The sequence below is a fragment of the Bufo gargarizans genome, chromosome 4, assembly GCF_014858855.1.
Source record: "Bufo gargarizans isolate SCDJY-AF-19 chromosome 4, ASM1485885v1, whole genome shotgun sequence".
In the NCBI taxonomy this organism is placed as follows: domain Eukaryota; kingdom Metazoa; phylum Chordata; class Amphibia; order Anura; family Bufonidae; genus Bufo; species Bufo gargarizans.
Window position 1 is genome coordinate 14,551,842 of NC_058083.1, and position 21,276 is coordinate 14,573,117.

The window sequence follows — 21,276 nt, forward strand, 5'->3', positions numbered from 1 at the left end:
CCATATACCTCCTATTAGCCCCATATGCCTCCTATTAGCCCCATATGCCTCCTATTAGCCCCAAATATGCCTCCAATTATCCCCCAAATATGCCACCAATTATCCCCCAAATATGCCACCAATTAGCCCCCATATGCCTCCAAATGCCCCCATATGCCTCCAATTAGCCCCCAAATATGCCTCCAATTAGCCCCCATATGCCTCCAAATGCCCCATATGCCTCCAATTAGCCCCCATAATGCCCCCAGCAGCCACATTTTCTATAAAATAAAAAATAAAAACACTTACCTCTCCTGCTCCTGGACGGACGCCGCCTGCCATTTTCTCCTCAGTCGACTGTGCTCTAAACTGGCGCGCACAGCGTGAGGTCACAGAGCGACCTTACGCTGTGCGCAGCCCTGCACAGCCGACAGCCGAGGACCAGGAAGTGGTGAGTACAGAGCGTTCACCACTTCCTGGTCCTTCGGTACTAATGAGCGCTTCCATAATGGAAGCGCTCATTAGTATTCACTCTGGGGAATCAGCGGGGGGGCACCCGGGGGGGCAAGGGACAACATAGGGGGGGCAATTGCCCCCCCTCGCCCCCCTCTAGCGACGCCACTACCAAGGGGCTACCAGACGTGTGTCTAACACAACAATTCAGCGAAGAAGACAGATGGTCACTGCAACTCTGCTAACAAAATTTCGGGGAATTATAGGAATCGGAACTCCGGTGATTGGCAAAGGGTGGTCTTCTCCGATGAGTCACGTTTTCTGCTTCATGAAACGGATGGATGTTGGTGTGTCAGGTGAGAAACATCAGAGAACAAACACCCGCCAATTATTTCTGGAAGAACACAAGCTGGTGGTGGCAGCGTTATGGTCCGGGGAAGGTTTTTGTGGCATTCTCTGGGCCACTTATCCATGTGGATGGCACTCCCAACCGTTGGCTCTCAACATGCTCATTGTCTTCCTTGGGGTGAATGGAATCTTCCAGCAAGACAATACGACATGTCACAAAGCTATAAATGTTCAATATTTGTTGGATGAGCATGACCAGGACCTCCAAGTACTACCCTGGCCCCCTAGTTCCTAAGACTTGTACCCAATTGTGCATCTGTGGGCTGTATGGATCCTTTCCCATGCACCCTCAAGCAACTGTGAGATGCATTGCAGACAGTATTGCTCCAGATACCTGTGACAGCCTACCAGGACCTTATGGAGTCACTCCCATCCATCTAGCTGCTGTCCGCACTGCACACAGCGATTATTCTGGATATGAGCTAGTAATGTGACTCGACTATGTAATAAATGTAGTGTATACATTGGAAAGAATGTTTAAGTGTTCCCTTAATCATTACGATATAACTTTCATCACTAATGTTCTGGTAACTATTTTAAGAAGAACCAGACCTCTTTTGCGTCACTGGGGTGGAAATAGAAGCAGACCTCCCTGCTCAGTCAAAGTCAGTAATTTTTGCCACAATAGACAATCCTGAGAGAAGATGTGGTGGTTTGATGACTTGAGCCCTCTGTGGGCTTCTTTCCCCAGTGAATCCTTTTTTCCAGTGAGGATTCTTTCTTATCCCGAGCCCTATCCATACTGACTCCATAAAAAGACCCACATTTGCAGGGCAAGTAGGAAAGATTAATTCTCTTAAAATCTTTCTTACTCAAATTAAAATGTTCTTTGTATTGGATCAGCACATTCCCTGGGATTATTTCCCTGAAAACTGGGATTAAGTTGAAACATAGTGGAATTCATTTCTTTGGCTTGTCACACATCAAGACACTGACATCTACTCTCCTCCAATGTTTTATTTACTGCTAATTGTCCTAATTGCGGTAGTCCCACTAATTAACATTCCATTTGGAAAACATAATTTTTTATTTGGTGTAATTAAAAAAAAATGCTTCTGAATCTAGATTTTGCTGTTAAATACTTGAAACCCCTGGTGTTCTTTTGAGTCTCAGAATGTCCACCTTAAGTGTCCAGTACTGGTGGTAACACATGCTTGGCACCATTACCTTTTGTACATGGGCAGCGGGAGGCACCATAACAAGCATGTAATAACAGGAGACACCATAAAAGATATGCAACAGCAACGTTGACGCATTGGAGACATTTTTGTATAATTTTATTTAGTTTGATCTGACATCTACATTTTAAGGGGAACTGTCTCGATGAACAAGCAGTCTGTTCTTTTAATAGAGCAGGAAGAGCTGAGCAAATTGATATATAATGTTGTTGGAAAAGATTCAGTATCATTTCAGTTTTATTCATTTAAATCCCTGCCCTTTCCATGCTTAGGAGTCCAGTAGGCGGTCCTATCAGCGATTGACAGCTGCCTCTATACATATACTCACATGAAGGCTTCAGTCACTGAGTAGAACCAACCACGTGTAGAAAGAGCAGAAGTTGAGATGAATATAATACAAGTTATACTGAATTCTTTTTCACAAACCTTTATATCAATGTGCTTAGGTCCGGCATTTTCATGGTGACTGGTTCCTTTTATTAATAAATTGTGGAACAACCCCTTTAACTCCTTCAGTGCTGAGCCACTTTTCACCTTAAGGCTGGGTTCACACTTGAGCGTTTTGGATATGCGCGTTTTATGCGCGACAACATGCGCGTTTTATGCGCGTTTTTGTTGCGCGTTTTTGTCCTTAGTAAACGCGCGTCGAACGCGCGTTTGTGTGATTGACAGTATTGCTGTCCAATGAAAAAACAGGCCCGTCTATATGAAAGGTGTCTAATGATAGTGCAATGGAGGTGATCAATTTCATGTGTTTGGAGAGAGTGGATTGGATTGTTTGCGACCATGGAATACTCCAGAAGGCGACCATTTGCGGCTATTGTGTCTGCAATCCTTCTCCTACGTTTGAGGCGTAGGAGAGAGAGCAGGCGACGCTTCTGGGTCCATCCTGTCATTGCCAACCGACAGGAAAGGGGACAGTTCTGGGCACTGTACGAGACCCTCCGGGCCCATGAAGACCAATTTTTTGCATACACGCGGATGTCCATCACCAGGTTAGTACAAATACAATAGTTCTATGAGTGGGGTTACAATTGTGAAGGTCCCATTTTTTTATATTTGCTATTGTTAACCCTCACCATTTTCGTTTGCAACAGCTTTGATGAGCTCCTGGGGTTGTTGGGCACCCATTTGCAACGTCAGGACACATTCATGCGGGACAGTATCCCACCAGCGGAAAGACTGATCATAACTTTGCGGTAAGTAGGCTGTAATTGTGGCCTAATAAAGCATTTGCATTGTGTGTTGACTGTATATTAGTGTGGCCTTAGTTAGTTTTTACTTGTGGTTGTGATGTTTCAAGTGTTTTTGAGGGGGGGGGGGGATTGTATGTGTATGCTTTTTACATTTTGCATATAGATACCATACATAGTTTCCCCACATTTTTCCTTAGCAAACAATCTGTTCTAAATAAGAGTTCAAAAATGTTTGCAAAAGTTTTTATATTTTGGAAAAGTAATCACATCTTACAGTTCCTCAAACAATTTGCAAACTGGGTTTAACCCAATCAACAGAACTTTTGTAATTTATACATAAAAACTAATCGGTAATGTACCGATCTTAACAATGAAGGAAGAACACCCCTGATGCACCAAATTAAGTATGCCACTTCTCACAGGTTTTGGTATTGTGGCTCGTTATCCCGCATGGGCTCTCTCATTCCGCCTGATTGCTGGCCAGGTTGCATTTGAGTGGTGGTGGAGGTGTTGGTGCCCATGCTAGTGGAGGCATAGCTGTATGATGATTGTGGTTGTGTGTGCCACGTGTCGTGAGGGTGTGGTATGTTAGTTTGTGGGTATGTTTGTGATGTGTATGTGTGAGTGGGTGGTGGATATTGTGGTGGATGTTGTGGTGGATGTTGTGGTGGATGTTGTGGTGGATATTGTGGTGGATGTGGTGGTGGATGTTGTGGTGCATTGTTGGGCTGTGTGAAGTCATCATGTGGAATGAAGCTGTCTAGGGCCCTTGTTAAGGTTTCCCTCGCTTCAGTATTGCGACTTGGGGGAACTAGCAGCATTCTAGTCTCCAAACTCAGTAAGAAATGGGCATCACTAGTGAGTTTGGGTGCAGGATGCGCAAGTGCATCCAGGCATGCAATTAGGCGGTCCTCCTGGCGATCGGATCTTTTCCGTTTTGAACGGTGAGTCCGAATGTTTTCGGGATCCACGACAGGTGGTGCAGGCTGTGAGGGTGTTTGGAATGTAGGGGTGGGATCGGTTGGAGGTGGACTTAGTGGCCCCGTAGATGCACAGGCCTCACTGTCCCTGGTGACGTCCTCCTCTTCCTCCTCCTGCTGTTGTCTTTTCGACCAGCTACTATCGGTGCTGTGAACATGAAAATATACATAAGTATGCGCAAGATATGAAAGTGAATGCATGTCATACCACACCCTCTCCTGCATGTGTATGCCCTGGACTCACCTACGCATTTCAGTGCATGGGATAAGAAAGGCCATTTCCTCCGCATGGACATAGCTGGACCGTGCACCTGGCGAAGCTCCACTCCTCTGTTCCTTCTCTTTGCGCCGATGACGAATGAAGGCATCTTTGAGGCTCTTCCACTTGCTTTTGAGGATGTTTACTATAATACAAATAAAATTACATCCATTAATTTTATTATTTGCTTTACACTCATTTTTTACAGCTATTTAGCTACAGGCCAATCGTTGACCAGTCTACACTACGCCTTCCAGATCGGGAAATCCACAGCCAGTGTGATTGTGAGGGAAACCTGCATCACCATTTGGCAGGTCCTTCATGCTGTTGTGATGGGCCAACCAAACAAGGAGGAGTGGCTGAAAATAGCGGATACGTTTCAAAAAACCTGCAATTTCCCGAACTGTGTCGGAGCAATTGATGGAAAACACATCCGCGTTCTGAAGCCAATGAGGAGTGGCAGTCAGTTTTTTAATTATAAAAAATACTTTTCGTTTGTTCTTTTTGCGGTATGTGATGCCAACTATTCTTTTCGTTATGTCGATGTGGGGTCCTATGGCAGCAGCTCGGACTCTGCTGTTTTTGGCCATTCTGAGTTTGGTCAATTGCTCAGTAGTAATGCCCTTGACCTTCCCGGAAACACCACACTGCCTGGCACCAGTTATCCCTCTATGCCTTTTGTTTTTGTGGGTGACGAGGCATTTGGTCTAGGTGAGCACCTTATGAGGCCATACTCCTCCAGGAATTTATCCATTACGCGGCGTGTTTTTAACTATCGCCTGACCAGAGCACGCAGGGTGGTGGAATGTGCATTTGGCATCTTAGCCAACAAATGGCGAGTTCTGCACTCTCCCATCAATCTGAAATTGGAGACCGCCATCTCGGTTGTGAAGGCAGCATGTGCTCTTCACAATTTTGTCCGAGAAAGGGATGGCTTCAATTTTGACGATTCGTTGAGCCATTCCATGGAGAGGCAGAATCGCAGAGGTGTGCGTGGGACCACACATGCTGCGGCCATTCGGGACCACTTTGCGGCTTATTTTATGTCGCCACAGGGGGAGTTACCGTGGCAAATGCAAGCCATTTAATGGTATATTATTTAGTATTTTGCATCTGCTCAAATTGTTTCTGTTACTTTGAATATTCATTTTTCGTTGGTTATTGTAATGGGTTAAATAAAATATTTGAAGAGCGAATTAGTGCAATGGCGTGTTTTCCCCGATATCGTGCCCCTTGTAGGAGCCCCAATAGTGCCCGCCAATCCTCGTCCTTTAACAAGGGAAAACAATGTGGGCGGAATTAGGGATCCCATTTATGTGCCTAATACTCGTCCATTAAAACAAGGGAAAACAATGTGGGCGGAATTAGGGATCCCATTTATGTGCCCAATACTGGTACTATATAGCAGTGTTTCCAACCAGTGTGCCTCCAGCTGTTGCAAAACTACAACACCCAGCATGCCTGGACAGCCTTTGGCTGTGCGGGCATGCTGGGAGTTGTAGTTTTGCAACAGCTGGAGGCACACTGGTTGGAAACACTGCTATATACACATACAATCACCTATCATGTGCCAGTGCTGCAATAGCCCACAAGCACAATAATGTTTCAAGGTTGACAATATCCATATCAACTTTAAAAACAAAATCCGCACCACTAATGTAGGCCAACATTTGAAGGTAAAAGAGATTTCCAGATTGGAACAAGTGCAAATTGAGCATACTGGCCGACTACATTGTGCAAGAATGTGGGTGATGGTGAAGCTGCGGCCCTCCAGCTGAAGCAAAACTGCAAAACTCCATGCATGCTTAAACAGGCTACAGCAAGTAAAATGCAGCACAGCATATTGGGAGTTGTAGTTGGACAACAGCTGGAGGGCCGCAGGTCGAGCTGGGCTGGACTATTACATAGAGATTTTACACCAGTGCACACAAGGCTTTATTTTTTTTTTACACTCAGAACACACATGTAAATACCTTTGCTTTCTTTCACAGCTTTTGAGAATGTCTTCCACTGTGGCCAAATGCTTGCTCCAATATCCTCCCATGCCTGCTGCCTGCTTCTCCGATTCTTGTACTTGGCATCTTGGATGTCATATAGGCAGCGTTTGGCCTGCACAAGCCTGATCAGTGTCTCACTATCACAGCCTGCTTCCTCCATCTTGGCCAGGCTAGACACCTGCAGATCTCTAGGGTGTGGCCTTTTATGACTGTTGCTATGTGCCAAACGCGCCTTCGGCCGCGCGTTTTTCTGGTCAAAAACGCGCAAACGAACATATTTGCGCGTTCCTATGCAATCCTATGGGCGCGAACGCGCAACAAAGCGCCTCAAAGTCGCGCAAGTACTTTTTTGAGCGTAGGGCGTTTTTCGGCGCGTTCAAACGCGCTGGAAAACGCTCAAGTGTGAACCAGGGCCATAGGGAAGCATTGATTTTCATGTGTTGAGCGTTTTGCAGCGCGTAGGAACGCGCTGTAAAACGCTTAGGTGTGAACCCAGCAAATCTGACGTGTCGCTTTATGTGATAATAACTTTGGAACGTTCTTACTTATCCAAACCATTCTGAGACTGTTTTCTCGTGACACATACCAAAAATTTAGAAAAATTCGCAATTTTCAGAATTTCAATTTCTCTGCTTTTAAAACAGAAAGTGATACCTCATAAAATATTTATTACTTAACATTCCCCATATGTCTACTTTATATTGGCATCATTTTTTAAATGTCATTGAATTTTTTTTAGGAGGTTAGAAGTTTAGAAGCAGTTTTTCAAATTTTCAACAAATTTTTTTTAAGCACCAATTCAGTTATAAAGTAATTTTGAGGGGCTTACGTAATAAAAAAAACACCCCATTTTCAAAACTACACCCCTCAAATTATTCAAAACTGATGTTTCAAACTTTGTTAACCCTTGAGGTGTTCCACAAGAATTAGGCCTCATGCACACGGCCGTTGTCCCCAATGCACGGGCAACATCCGTGCAGTGGGCCGGACCTATTGAATGGGTCTGTGGTCTGTCCGCACCGCAAAAAAAATGACGTCATATTTATTTGCGGTGCAGAACAACAGAAAGAAACACCACGGAAGCACTCCGTAGTGCTTCCAGTGTTCCGTTCTGTGAGTCCGTTCCGCATCTCCGTAATTGTGGACCCATTCAAGTGAATGGGTCCGCATCAGTAATGCGGGGTGCACGCGGCCGTGGATTGCTGACCCGCCGTTTGCGGGCCGCAATATGGCCACGGCCGCCCAACAGCCGTGTGCATGAGGCCTTAAAGGAAAATGGAAATTTCAAAATTTCGCTTCTTTGGTAGATTTTTTAAGTTAATCATTTTTTTCTTGCAACACACCAAGGGTTAACAGCAAAATAAACCTTAATATATATTACTCGGATTCTGCAGTTTACAGAAATACCCCATATGTGGTGGTAAACTGCTCTATGGGCACGTGGCAGTGGTCAGAAGGAAAGGAGCACCATATGGATTTTGGAGGCAGATTTTGCTAGAATGTTTTTTAGGCACCATTATGGATTTTAAGAGACGCTGATGTACCCCTACAGTGGAAACCCTCAAAAAGTGAGCCCATTTTGAAAACTACGCCCCTTAAAGAATATATTAAGGGGGGTACTGACCACTTTGTTCCCCCAAGCCTTTTTACAGAATTTGGAAACACTTGGCTGTGAAAATAAAAAGTTAAATTTGTTCCAATAAAATTATGCTTTAGCCCCAAATTTTTCATTTTTACAAGGGGTAACAGGAGAAAAAAGCATCCCATAATTTGTTACCTATTTTCTCCTAAATACGGCAACACCCTATGCAATTTTTTTTATCTTTATTTTAGGAAAAGGAAGCTTATTTATTTATTTTTTTACTGGAAACTTAATTTCTTTTTGAAAATGTTATATATTTTTTTTTACATCTTTTTTAACTTTCTTTTTTTGTCCCACTCTGTGACTTCAACTTTTGGGGGTCTGATCCCCTGTACAATACATTACAATACTTCTGTATTGTAATGCTTTGGCTGTAAGTGTATTACCAGTCTAATACACTCACAGGCTCACAGGAAGGCAGCCACGATGCCTAAGGAAGTCATCGGGCTGCCGTCCAAGCCATCGGGTCCCCGTCACAGCAGGGCGGTGAGCCGGTGGACACGCTATGGCAGTGCGAGGGTTAATCACAGATGCCGGCGCATGGAGAAGGGGTCTTGCTACCAGTGACTGCCAGACCTCTGCAGCTGATAGGGCGGGCGCAGCTCCTGCTCCGTAGCTGTACGGCGCTGGGATTTCTGACCCAGTTCCCAGCGCCGTACATATACAGCACTGGTATCCTACGGGTTAATGAAGGTTAGAATAACATAAATTGAACTTGAGTTGAGGTCACAACACATTGAAGACTACAATGTACCAGAGAGCTTCTGATTCAAGCTTATATGTCCATTCCTTGTCCATGATCTAGCAGCGGCCTGCAGTTCTCTGCCTGCAGGTGGCATTGGTTAATATTTTTACGATGACACTTGTGCTTTGTTCGCTTGAAATGAGGAGGATCTCAACATGTTACGCTTAGGATAACCTCATCCTTCACCTCACCTTTACAGACGAAAAATCACCGTGAACGACTGCAGTTATGCTAGCATGAAGCTTGTTGTCCAAGATGGCGGCATTCCAGATGGCCATCATGTTCTTGACAAAGCTTAAAGGGAACCTGTCATCACCTTTATGCTGCCCATACTAACGGCAGAATACGGTAGAAACAGGTGAGTTGATTTCAGTGGTCTGTCATTTATAAGTTAAAAGTAAGTGGTTGCCGAGAACTAACATTACAATCATGGCAGACTAGGCCTGGAAAAGAGTCACGGCCACCTGAGAAGAGTTCTGGTTATTCATGACTTCCTGCTCTCCTGCCCACCTGCTGATGACTGACCGTCTTCTACCTAGTTTTCTCCCTTTCTCTCTAGGAGAGAACTGCCATCATCAGCAGATGGGCAGGAGAGCAGGAGATGATGAATAACCAGGACTCTTCTCAGGTAGATCTGACTCTTCTCCAGGCCTTGGCTGCAATGATTATGATGCTGGTTCTCAACAACCACTTACTTTTAGCTCATGAGTGATACACCGCGCTGACATCAGCATTTCTGTCACTATTTTATACTGCCCTCAGTGAGGTCAGCATAACGTTAATGACAGTATCCCTTTAACAGGTTTTTTCTCTTCTTCCATCTCAAATTTGATCGCCACCTGCCAAACCATTTTCATTTTATATGGGTGTCCTTACTTTTGAGACGCCCTGTATATTATTGGATTGTATAAACCTCATAGGCAATCTTCATGTTAACAAGTTCGAACAATGGCACTATACGTACCAGTGATAGATTTGTTTTTGCTTCGAATGTCCGCAGAACACAGTGCAAGCTAAGTATGGCACCAAGATTTATTATTAGCTGACACCAGATAAAGAAGATAGTCTTGAGGAATTTAGCTTTATTGTGTACGCTTTATGAAGGAAGCTGTAAGCACAAGAGACATTGTGGTTGCTGTATTTACATAGGGTTTAAGTTACGGTAAAGAAAATTTACCCCAGGAAGACCATAAAACTGTTATAGTGAAGTCATCTGTTGGTATTTCACTTCAGTGGATTGGATTTCCTATCTGGGTTCCTCTGGCTTCCTTCCACAAACTTGGAAAGATGCTTCATCCTGACAAGTAGAGTTTTCAGTCTTCTGGACATTGAGCTGCTGGTACAGGTGACTGCATAGAGGTGAAGGTTTGCACAATGAATGTTGTTGCATGCACCAGTCGTGCAGTTTAAGGGGGCTCGTATGTAGGTGTTTCCAATAATGTTTTATTCCTCTTGTGTATCTAAGGCTCCTTTCACACCTGCGCTTTCCCTTTCCGCTATTGAGATCCATCATAGGATCTCAATAGCGGGGGAAAACGCTTCAGTTTTGTCTCCATTCATTGTCAATAGTGACTAAAACTGAACTGAATGGAATGGAGTGCACCAGAATGCATCCCGTTCCGTTTGGCTGCGTCCTCATCGCGGACAGAATAACGGTGCAAGCAGCGTTTTTTCTGTCCGCGATGTGGTGCGGAGCAAGACGGATCCGTCCTGACGCACAGTGTAAGTCAATAGGGACGGATACGTTTTCTCTGACACGATAGAAAACGGATCCGACCCCTATTGACTTTCCGTCTTGGGTATGTTAAAGGGACTCTGTCACCAGTTTCTAACCCCCCCTTTTAAAACTATTGTTCTCTCCATGGTGCCCTTGTCATTACAAAGCTGTTGTTATAAGATAAATCCGCCGTGTAGTTTTGATAAAAATCGCTTTTATCTAACCTGTCAATCTTCTGGATAAGGTGCCCAGGGCGTTTCTGAGGGTCTGAATCTGCCGTTCTCCGCCGCCGCCGTTGGTGCCCAGCTCCTCCCATGATCCTTTCAGCGCCACCTCGATGTAATGAAATCCGCCTCCGGCTCTCCTCAGTGCCCCCTCCTCCTTTTCAAAGATCCCGCGCGTGCGCACAGGCCTGTGCCTGATGCGCCCGTGCGGACTTTTAGATTCTGCCTCGTTGAGCGAAGCGCGCATTGGCGCATGTTTGCGCGCGCATGCGCACTTCGCTCAACGAGGCAGAATCTAAAAGTCCGCACGGGCGCATCAGGCACAGGCCTGTGCGCACGCGCGGGATCTTTGAAAAGGAGGAGGGGGCACTGAGGAGAGCCGGAGGCGGATTTCATTACATCGAGGTGGCGCTGAAAGGATCATGGGAGGAGCTGGGCACCAACGGCGGCGGCGGAGAGCGGCAGATTCAGACCCTCAGAAACGCCCTGGGCACCTTATCCAGAAGATTGACAGGTTAGATAAAAGCGATTTTTATCAAAACTACACGGCGGATTTATCTTATAACAACAGCTTTGTAATGACAAGGGCACCATGGAGAGAACAATAGTTTTAAAAGGGGGGGTTAGAAACTGGTGACAGAGTCCCTTTAAAGTTAATACAACCGGATCCATTCATAATGGATGCAGGCGGTTGTATTATCAGAACGGAAGCGTTTTTGCTGATCCATGATGGATCCAGCCAAAACGCTAGTGTGAAAGTAGCCTAAAATGAAAAGTGAACAAACTGTGTAAATAGATATAATTGAAAATATGGCAATTACTGTACACAGCTCCTGTGCAGACTGATGCAGGCCGGACTGTACATAGACCCTACAGGAAAATTTTCCAGTGGGCCGATGCACAGGGGACCGACCGAGTCCTCCTCATGGCTTCTGGCTGATGCGCTCAGTGCGAGGAGCATCAGGTACTTATGCTTCTAGTCGGCATCCACAGGTGCCCTCCTGAATTGAACTGGATCACTTTCTTCAGGAAAGGGATACAGGTGAATACTATGAGGCAGGCGGCAGTATTTTATGCTGCACTGTGGTATTTGGTTTTGCTGGGGTGGTATTTTGTGCTGCACTAAGGTATTGCTGGTCCCCGTCTACTTCTGTTGTCCCTGCCTACCCGTCTACTTCTGTTGTCACTGCCTACTTGTGGGTTGTGTTGCCCCTGCCTACTTGTGGGTTGTGTTGCCCCTGCCTACTTGTGGGTTGTGTTGCCCCTGCCTACTTGTGGGTTGTGTTGCCCCTGCCTACTTGTGGGTTGTGTTGCCCCTGCCTACTTGTGGGTTGTGTTGCCCCTGCCTACTTGTGGGTTGTGTTGCCCCTGCCTACTTGTGGGTTGTGTTGCCCCTGCCTACTTGTGGGTTGTGTTGTCCCTGCCTACTTGTGGGTTGTGTTGTCCCTGCCTACTTGTAGGTTGTGTTGTCCCTGCCTACTTGTGGGTTCTGTTGTCCCTGCCTACTTGTAGTTTGTGTTGCCCCTGCCTACTTGTGGGTTGTGTTGTCCCTGCCTACTTGTAGGTTGTGTTGTCCCTGCCTACTTGTGGGTTGTGTTGTCCCTGCCTACTTGTAGGTTGTGTTGTCCCTGCCTACTTGTGGGTTGTGTTGTCCCTGCCTACTTGTAGGTTGTGTTGTCCCTGCCTACTTGTAGTTTGTGTTGTCCCTGCCTACTCGTGGATTGTGTTGCCCCTGCCTACTTGTGGGTTGTGTTGTCCCTGCCTACTTGTGGGTTGTGTTGCCCCTGTCTACTTGTGGGTTCTGTTGTCCCTGCCTACTTGTGGGTTCTGTTGTCCCTGCCTACTTGTGGGTTCTGTTGTCCCTGCCTACTTGTGTTTCCCCGCTTTCGGTCAGTCTGGATCCACCTCACTTTTAGGATTTATTTTTTTAGGGACACTTTAAGTTCCCAGTCCACCCCTGAACTGATGAGACCCAGGCTACAAACAGATTTTGTGAAGTCTAATTCTGCAGTCTTGTGATCCTTTTCCTGTGCCCCTCTAGTCTCTGTAAGCTATCAGTAATGCCTTATTCACACATCAGTATTTGGTCAGTGATGTCCATCAGTGATTGTGAGTGAGCCAAAACCAGAATCGGAGCTTCCACAGAAAAAAAATGTATGAATAAAGGCTCATTCAGACGACCGCGCCGTGTTTTGCAGTACGAAAATTGTGGATCTGCAAAACATGAATGCCTCCCATGTGCTTTCCGCAATTTGTGGAATAGGAATTATAGAAATGCCTATTCATGTCCGCAAAACGGACAAGAATAGGACATGTTCTATCTTTTTTGCGGGGCCACGGAACTGAGCAACGGTGTGCTGTCCGCATCTTTTGCGGCCCCATTGAAATGAATGGTTCCATACCCATTCCACAAAATTCTGGGACGGATGCGGACCCATTCATACAGTCGTGTGAATGAGCCCTAAGGCATAAGAGGGGGCAAAAGGAGTGGATAAAATAAAAAATGTTATAATTGATAAAATGCAACCCTGGTCCCAATGTTTAGCTCGCTTGGCAGGGTCCTTGCTACAGCGATGATAATAATAATAAGTCCAAATAATAATAAAATAATTCAGTGTCCATGCATCGATTACATGTCCATATTGACATAGTGTATCAACGGTGTAGTGTTAATACCAATATCAAAGTGTGCTGTTGTGATGGGTGGTGATACTCATATACATGACAAATCCACATCATAATCATTGTCATGAAGACACTTTTTTATAAATCTTATCCAACTTTATTTAATTATATTTTTCTAGTCCCACTTCACAATGCGATCTGCTGACCACTTTGGTTAGACCCCGGGCTGCCATAGCTACCCATGGGTAGGCTGGGATGATGCTGCGGGGCATCGGTGACAGAGGGAGCAGCCTCTCTTTGTCTGGCCACCAAGATGCTATAGTCATTATTAGCCTCTAAGGGGATAAGGCAATAGTAGAGTCTACTAGGGCAGGGTTCCCCAACTCCAGTCCTCAGGGCCCACTTGCCGGTCAGGATTTAGGATTATCTCACAGAATGAATACCTGTGGTAAGTCCTGATGCATGGACACTAATTATATCAGTTGCCCAATACTAAGGAAATCCTGAAAACATGACCGGCAGCTGGGCCCTGAGGACTGGAGTTGAGGACCACTGTACTAGGGTCTTCCATGTGACCACTGCTGTAAAAAAGCAGTAGTCACAGGGCTCTTCGGCCACCTGCCCTATTTAATTCAGCTCCTTAAAGGGGGTTATCCCATAAGTAATGTAAAAAATTTGAATCAGATATCATATAGTACATGACAATCTCTCTAACAAACTTAGAAAAATGTAGAATGTTTGTTGTGGGACAACCCCTTTAAGATGGCACTCAAAAAATAAGAGCGGTATGCATGTGGCTGATCATTGGGATCTCCAAGCTGGAATTCCCGCCAGCATGGTTCGTCCTCCGCTAGGCAGCCATGGTGTGGAGGAGTCATACAGAGAGGCATGGCCAAGCATCCACACAGTGTGGTCAGCCAAGTCCAAGTGGACGATCCTCCGCTGGTCTTACATTTATAGCAGTGGGAAACACCTTCAACAACTTGATGGAAGGCGACTGATGATGGTAAGGGTAATAATCTTCTTAAGAAAGCTCAGGTTTGTTCATAGTCACTTTACACTTGGGATTTCTCCTCCTTCTCACTCTGAAGTCTGGCTTTCAGTATAAAACATGTTTTCTCGAACTTGTGGGCATTACTTTCTTCTCATACGACACCACTGTGTATCTTATGTTATGTCACTAAGGACCCCAGACGCTTGGCCAGGCAAGAGCTTGTGGTATGGTTTTACATTTAAGAGGAAAATTATTGGATCTAGAATGTGACAGCGGCGGATGGAATAACAGCAGGCGGCTCACTCGTGTCTTGTGTAAAGCAGAAACGTCTTCTAAGATGGAGAAATTAGCACACTTGAGACTCCTGCATCCTAATGGTGCAGATCGCGTTGGTGTAACAGAAGCTTGGCACTGTCACTTGACAGATGATTTCCAGACATCGTTTACTAGAGAGATTAATAATATACTTAAAGGGAATGTCCATCCAAATTATGTATAACATTTATTAAACTTTTTCAGTAACAGAAATGTGGTTTTTTTTAGTTCGTTTTTTATTTTTTATTTCTTCCAATAATCCAAGTTTGAAACTTGTCCGTTTCCTGTTCTGTCTCTATCTCTACATGTTCCTAACAACCAATAAGATTAGAAGCTTTGTTATTTTAATCTCCCAAAATTACAGCTGTGTTCCTTTTTTTGATGGCGGATCAATGGGAAAAATATGTAGCTACAGAGGTGGTCCAGCTTTTATTAAGTGATAGCCTATCCAAAGGATACACCAACACTAGCTGATCAGCGGGCGTCCGACACCCTGCATCCCCACCAATAAGCTTTTTTTATGTAGCTCATCCCTGGAGGTTAGCACCAGAATTGCACGGCTGTGTCAACTGTGTAAGTGGACGGCGATCGTTACTGCAGGGATAAAGTCAACAGGAGAATCGCTGCAGTGACAGCTTCTGTCCACTGCACAACGGATGGCGCTGTGTAGTTACTGCAGAGCAGCTGGTCGCATCAAATCCAGTTCAAGACCAGGCCATTTAAAGGGAATCTCACCAGTGACCTCCCTATCCAATTTTATACCCTCCCTATCCAACTGTTTGTGACACATAGTTGTGATTCACCTGATTAAAATGTTGTTGTTGTTGTTTTTTTGTTGTTGTTGTTGTTGATCTGAGGCTCCATTTCTCAGTTATGATATTTTTTCTTGGTGCAATGAGGGCGTCACCATTTCTCTTGTTGCACCCAAGCTCCACTCCTTTCTGTGGCCAACCCTTCCCTCACTGCTTTACCACTGCCTTGCCCTGACAATTAAAGCAGCCAGGGAGTAGCTGATCACAGGAAGGAGCGGAGCTTGGGTACAACAAGAGCAACAGTGATGTCCTTGTTGCACCAAAGGCCTAATTTGCGTATTACGAAAAAGTACCATACCTCGGGAACAAAGCTTCAGATCAATAAAAGAAAAACATTGTCTTAATCAAGTGAACCACAGCTATGTTTCTATGCAAACAGTTTGGTAGGGAGATCGCTGGTGACAGATTCCTCTTAATTCTTCCATTTCCCCGACACAGTTTTTATTTTTTATTAAAACATAAGGCTTTGAAAACAAGTACTTTTTTTTTGTTCAGTTACAGTATTTAAATGATGCATCTTTTTTAAGTGACACACAGGACATTTTTTATATTAGAATGTTTTTGCTTTTATTTTGGTATTGCCAAGAAAATGGCAAAAAAAAAGATTTTATTTTTTTTCCAAATATTTTTTTTCATTGCACAAAGTGAAACTCAAATTCATGTCTATATTGTTCACCTTTCTGTTTTGGTCATTTTCTTGTAGGGGACATATAATTGCAGTTACTGGGGTGGAGTTAAAAGCTGCAGTGTGGGGTGATGTTCTTTTTTATTTTGTATATATATATATAACAAAGAAAAACAGCAGCACTCTATAGTGAATCCTGGTGCAAATTCCTCCGACCACGGGCAAAGTAGTCATCAATGGTTGTAGTTCTCCAAAAAAGAGGCAGCACTCCAATGTAAAAAGTGAAAAGACCCGCTTTATTTCCCTCTGCAACGTTTCAACTGCTCATTGCAGTCTTTATCAAGCATGCTTGATAAAGACTGCAATGAGCGGTTGAAACGTTGTAGAGGGAAATAAAGCGGGTCTTTTCACTTTTTACATTGGAGAGCTATATATATATATATATATATATATATATATATATATATATAAAGTCTACACACCCCTGTTAAAATGTCAGGTTTCTGTGCTGTAAAGAAATTAGACAAAGATAAATAATTTCAGAACTTTTTCCACCTTTAATGTGACCTATAAACTGTACAACTCAATTGAAAAACAAACTGAAATCTTTTAGGTGGAGGGAAGAAAACTAAAAAAACTAAAATAATGTGGTTGCATAAGTGTGCACACCCTCTTATAACTGGGGATGTAGCTGTGTTCAGAATTAAGCAATCACATTCAGAATCATGTTAAATAGGAGTCAGCATACACCTGCCATCATTTATAGTGCCTCTGATTAACCCCAAATAAAGTTCAGCTGCTCTAGTTGGTCTTTGCTAAAAAAAATCTTAGTCGCATCCCACAGCAAAAGCCATGGTCCACAGAGAGCTTCCAAAGCATCAGAGGGATCTCATTGTTAAAAGGTATCAGTCAGGAGAAGGGTACAAAAGAATTTCCAAGGTATTAGATATACCATGGAACACAGTGAAGACAGTCATCATCAAGTGGAGAAAATATGGCACAACAATGACATTACCAAGAACTGGACGTCCCTCCACAAATGATGAAAAGACGAGAAGAAAACTGGTCTGGGAGGCTACCAAGAGGCCTACAGCAACATTAAAGGAGCTGCAGGAATATCTGGCAAGTACTGGCTGTGTGATACATGTGACAACAATCTCCCGTATTCTTCATATGTCTGGGCTATGGGGTAGAGTGGCAAGACGAAAGCCTTTTCTTACGAAGAAAAACATCCAGCCAGGCTATATTTTGCAAAAGCACATCTGAAGTCTCCCAAAAGCATGTGGGAAATGGCGTTATGGTCTGATGAAACCAAGCTTGAACTTTTTGGCCATAATTACAAAAGATATGTTTGGCTCAAAAACAACACTGCACATCACCAAAAGAACACCATACCCACAGTGAAGCATGGTGGTGGCAGCATCATGCCAAGGGGCTGTTTTTCTTCAGCTGGAACTAGGGCCTTAGTTAAGCTAGAGGGGATTATGAACAGTTCCAAATCCCAGTCAATATTGGCACAAAACCTTCAGGCTTCTGCTAGAAAGCTGAACATGAAGAGGAACTTCATCTTTCAGCATGACAACGACCCAAAGCATACATCCAAATCAACCAAGGAATGGCTTCACCAGAAGAAGATTAAAGTTTTGGAGTGGCCCAGCCAGAGCCCAGACCTGAATCCAATTGAAAATCTGTGGGGTGATCTGAAGAGGGCTGTGCACAGGAGATGCCCTCGCAATCTGACAGGTTTGGAGTGTTTTTGAGAAGAAGAGTGGGCAAATCTTGCCAAGTCAAAATGTGCCATGCTGATAGACTCATTCCCAAAAAGACTGAGTGCTGTAATAAAATCAAAAGGTGCTTCAACAATGTATTAGTTTAAGGGTGTGCACACTTATGCAACCACATTATTTTTTTTATTCTACTTGAAAGATTTCAGTTTGGTTTTTCAATTGAGTTGTACAGTTTAAGGTCACATTAAAGGTGGAAAAAAGTTCTGAAATGATTTATCTTTGTCTCATTTTTTACATCACAGAAACCCAACATTTTATATCCACTGTATATTGTCGCCCCCATAAGATTATGCACAACTTTTGGGGGACATTTTACATTACAATATGTCTTATTATTGCTGATTTCTCCTGTGTCTGGGGCTGACATATTACAAATACAGACCCGGAGATCACATGATCGCTAGGCCTGGAGCTTCCTGATCTGTATACATGGGGCTCATTAAGCACTGACTATACAGCAATGGAGAAGGCAGGGATGGTAAAACATTTTTTAAAAAGGGGGGTCTCCTCCTTCTCAATAGAGAGCGATGTGCGTGCAGCTGCCATGTCTACAAGGAAATGGCCTTGCAAAGATTAATGCGGATCGTGGAGAAGTCTGGGTGGTCCAGAACTAGTTAAGAAGGTTTTTCATCTGTATGCCCACAAAAATGTGGAAATATCTAAAAAGGGCTCCAGACCTCCAGGAAAACATTCAAAATAAATCTGTACTATATTATTGGCATGTGAAAAATATAGGTACGCGCGCCCCTAAAAAACCCTTGCGCATTTCGAATCATGAATTGCATGCTCCTATGTTTTCCTCACTCCACTCATTGCCGTGTCTTACATTGGACATCTTATTCACTTAAAGGGGTTGTCCGAGTAATTTTTTTGTTCTTTCTATGTTCCTAACTAAGCAAATGTAACAGCTTTCCAATTAACTCACTTTATCTCCAGTGGTTGGTTTCTCAGATGTCAGCTTCTCTCCTTGCTCTGATAAAGGTCGTTTACAAGCCTGTAAACGAGACGACGTCACTGTGCTGGCCACTCCCCCTTTACTGCCGTCTGCTCTCTCTCCAAGGATTCTTAACCCCTTCAGCTGCACAGACTGAAGGCAGGCAGCTAGCAGGCAGTGACAATTCTGGGCACAGAAGCTGAAGGACTAGAGAGAGCATTGCACAAGAAGGTAGGGGGAAGATCCTGTGTGTATTAGCAGTGTCATTATACAGCTGGGACTTGTAGTTCTACACTTACAACATGCTACAGAGTCTCCCAGCAGGCAGACATGTCACTCAGGGCAGTACTTGTATCCACTCCCTTAGCAGTGTCATTATACAGTTGGGACTTGTAGTCCTACACATACAACATGCTGCAGAGTCTCCCAGCAGGCAGACATGTCACTCAGGGCAGCACTTGTATCCACTCCCTTAGCAGTGTCATTATACAGCTGGGACTTGTAGTCCTACACATACAACATGCTGCAGAGTCTACCAGCAGGCAGACATGTCACTCAGGGCAGCTCTTGTATCCACTCCCTTAGCAGAGCAGGGGGAGGGGCAGAGATTGCTTTTATTGCATGTAAACAAAGGGCCAGAAAAGAACCAGGGAAATGAGGAAATAGATATATTTCTTTTGCATAAAACTTGCTTAGCTTAGTTATATATTGCTGCCCATCAGATTTTAAGTGCTATATATATTTTTTTCATAACTCGGACAACCCCTTTAAACATGAACCATTATTAATATGTACGATTCTGTCCACCAGTGTTATTATCAATGAACGTGTTTTGTTTCCTTTTCTTGAATATTAATTTCACTAATTCTGTTTATTTCCTTTGCAGCTAATGGCATGTACATGGGTAGTCAAGAAATGCTGAAGGTCGTTGAAAGGGACAATGCTACGATCAAACAACATTTAAACCAGGTGATTTACTTTACCTCTTCTCATGATATCTCACAACTAGTGTTGAGCGAACTTCTGTTTTAAGTTCGGCGTCTAAAGTTCGGCTTCCGGTTAGCGGAGAATCCCGATATGGATTCCGAATACCGTTGTGGTCCATGGTAGCGGAATCAATAATGGCCTATTATTGATTCCGCTACCATGGACCACAACGGAATTCGGAATCCATATCGGGATTCTCCGCTAACCGGAAGCCGAACTTTAGACGCCGAACTTAAAACAGAAGTTCGCTCAACACTACTCACAACTCCCCAGGTGTCTTCATCGATGCCCCTTGTAGCCTTAAAGGGGTTGTTCAGGATTTTACAAGTGATGGCCGAGCCTCAGGATAGGCCATCAGTGTCTGATTGGAGGGCATCCAACACCCCGCAACCCGCCAATCATCTGTCCTGCAGAAGCGAATGCAGCTATCATCTCAGCTACTGCAGAACACCTTGATAGCCTGCCCTGAGGCAAAGCCATCACTTGTATATTCCTGTTCAGCCCTCGCTAATGGATTAATTTCGGCCAAACCCCCACATTTTATCGGGGCTGACCAACCATATAACATATATGGGGGCCTCCAGACTCTTTCCTGATGGCAAATGTCAGGGAAGACAATGATCAGGCAGATGGAATTTTAACATGCCTGATCCTTTTGTTCAGAGGTGCCTGACAGTGGATTATTCCCCTATCCACATTCAGAGCAAATACACTCTTGACTAGGCTGAGTATCCATGTGTGTGTAGATTGGATCCTAGGTCAAGCCTATTCATAAGTCTTTATAGATCATCTTCTCAACATTTCTTCTACACAGTTGTGATAGGTGCAAACTTTTCTCCACGTTCAGGACCATAATTTTTTGCAAAGCAGTTGTCCGAGTTGTAAAGAGGTTGTCCAAGTTATAACGAAACTTCCCCTATGTCCCAAATGTAATAAAACAATAAAGGAACATATACTCACCTCCGTCGTTTCCAGTGCTGCAGCTCCAGATTTCACCTATAGTTTCTGTTCACAAGCCGATTCCAGTAATTGGCTGCAGTGCTCACATGCTATATACACACAGCTTCACAGCTGCAGCCTGCAAAACTATCCTGAGGATGAGCGATCAGTATGAAAATCTTGGACAATGCCTTCAAAAGCAGAATGTCAGCACTTTTGACCATGCTAAACTGCTGAGAACACTAGGTAGAGGTTGTGGAGTGCAGTACAAACATATCTTTTGTGGAGCTTTTCTCTTCAGGAGTAGTGAGAATATGATGTTTTATTCTGCCAGATCCTGCAAGTGCCCAGGAAATGGAGCTTTGCAGTGAAGTGCTCTCTGCATTGAGCTGCTTCTTAGCGTCACCCCTCTGCTACAGCTGAAAGCTGTAGCATCCACCCAGGAGACCTGTACAGAGGGGAGGCACTGTGCAGCAGGTC

The 21,276-nt window shown here is 44.3% G+C and overlaps 1 protein-coding gene across 5 annotated transcripts in view; it reads left to right on the forward strand.

Annotated features, from left to right (window-relative positions):
* LDAH (lipid droplet associated hydrolase) overlaps nt 1-21,276 on the forward strand; it is a 249,584-nt gene that overhangs the window by 209,586 nt on the left and 18,722 nt on the right. For all 5 annotated transcript variants that reach the window (XM_044289610.1, XM_044289615.1, XM_044289614.1 and 2 more), the window contains one exon: nt 19,757-19,839. In XM_044289610.1, the coding sequence (XP_044145545.1) occupies nt 19,757-19,839 (83 nt within the window). The remainder of the gene's footprint in view (nt 1-19,756; nt 19,840-21,276) is intronic.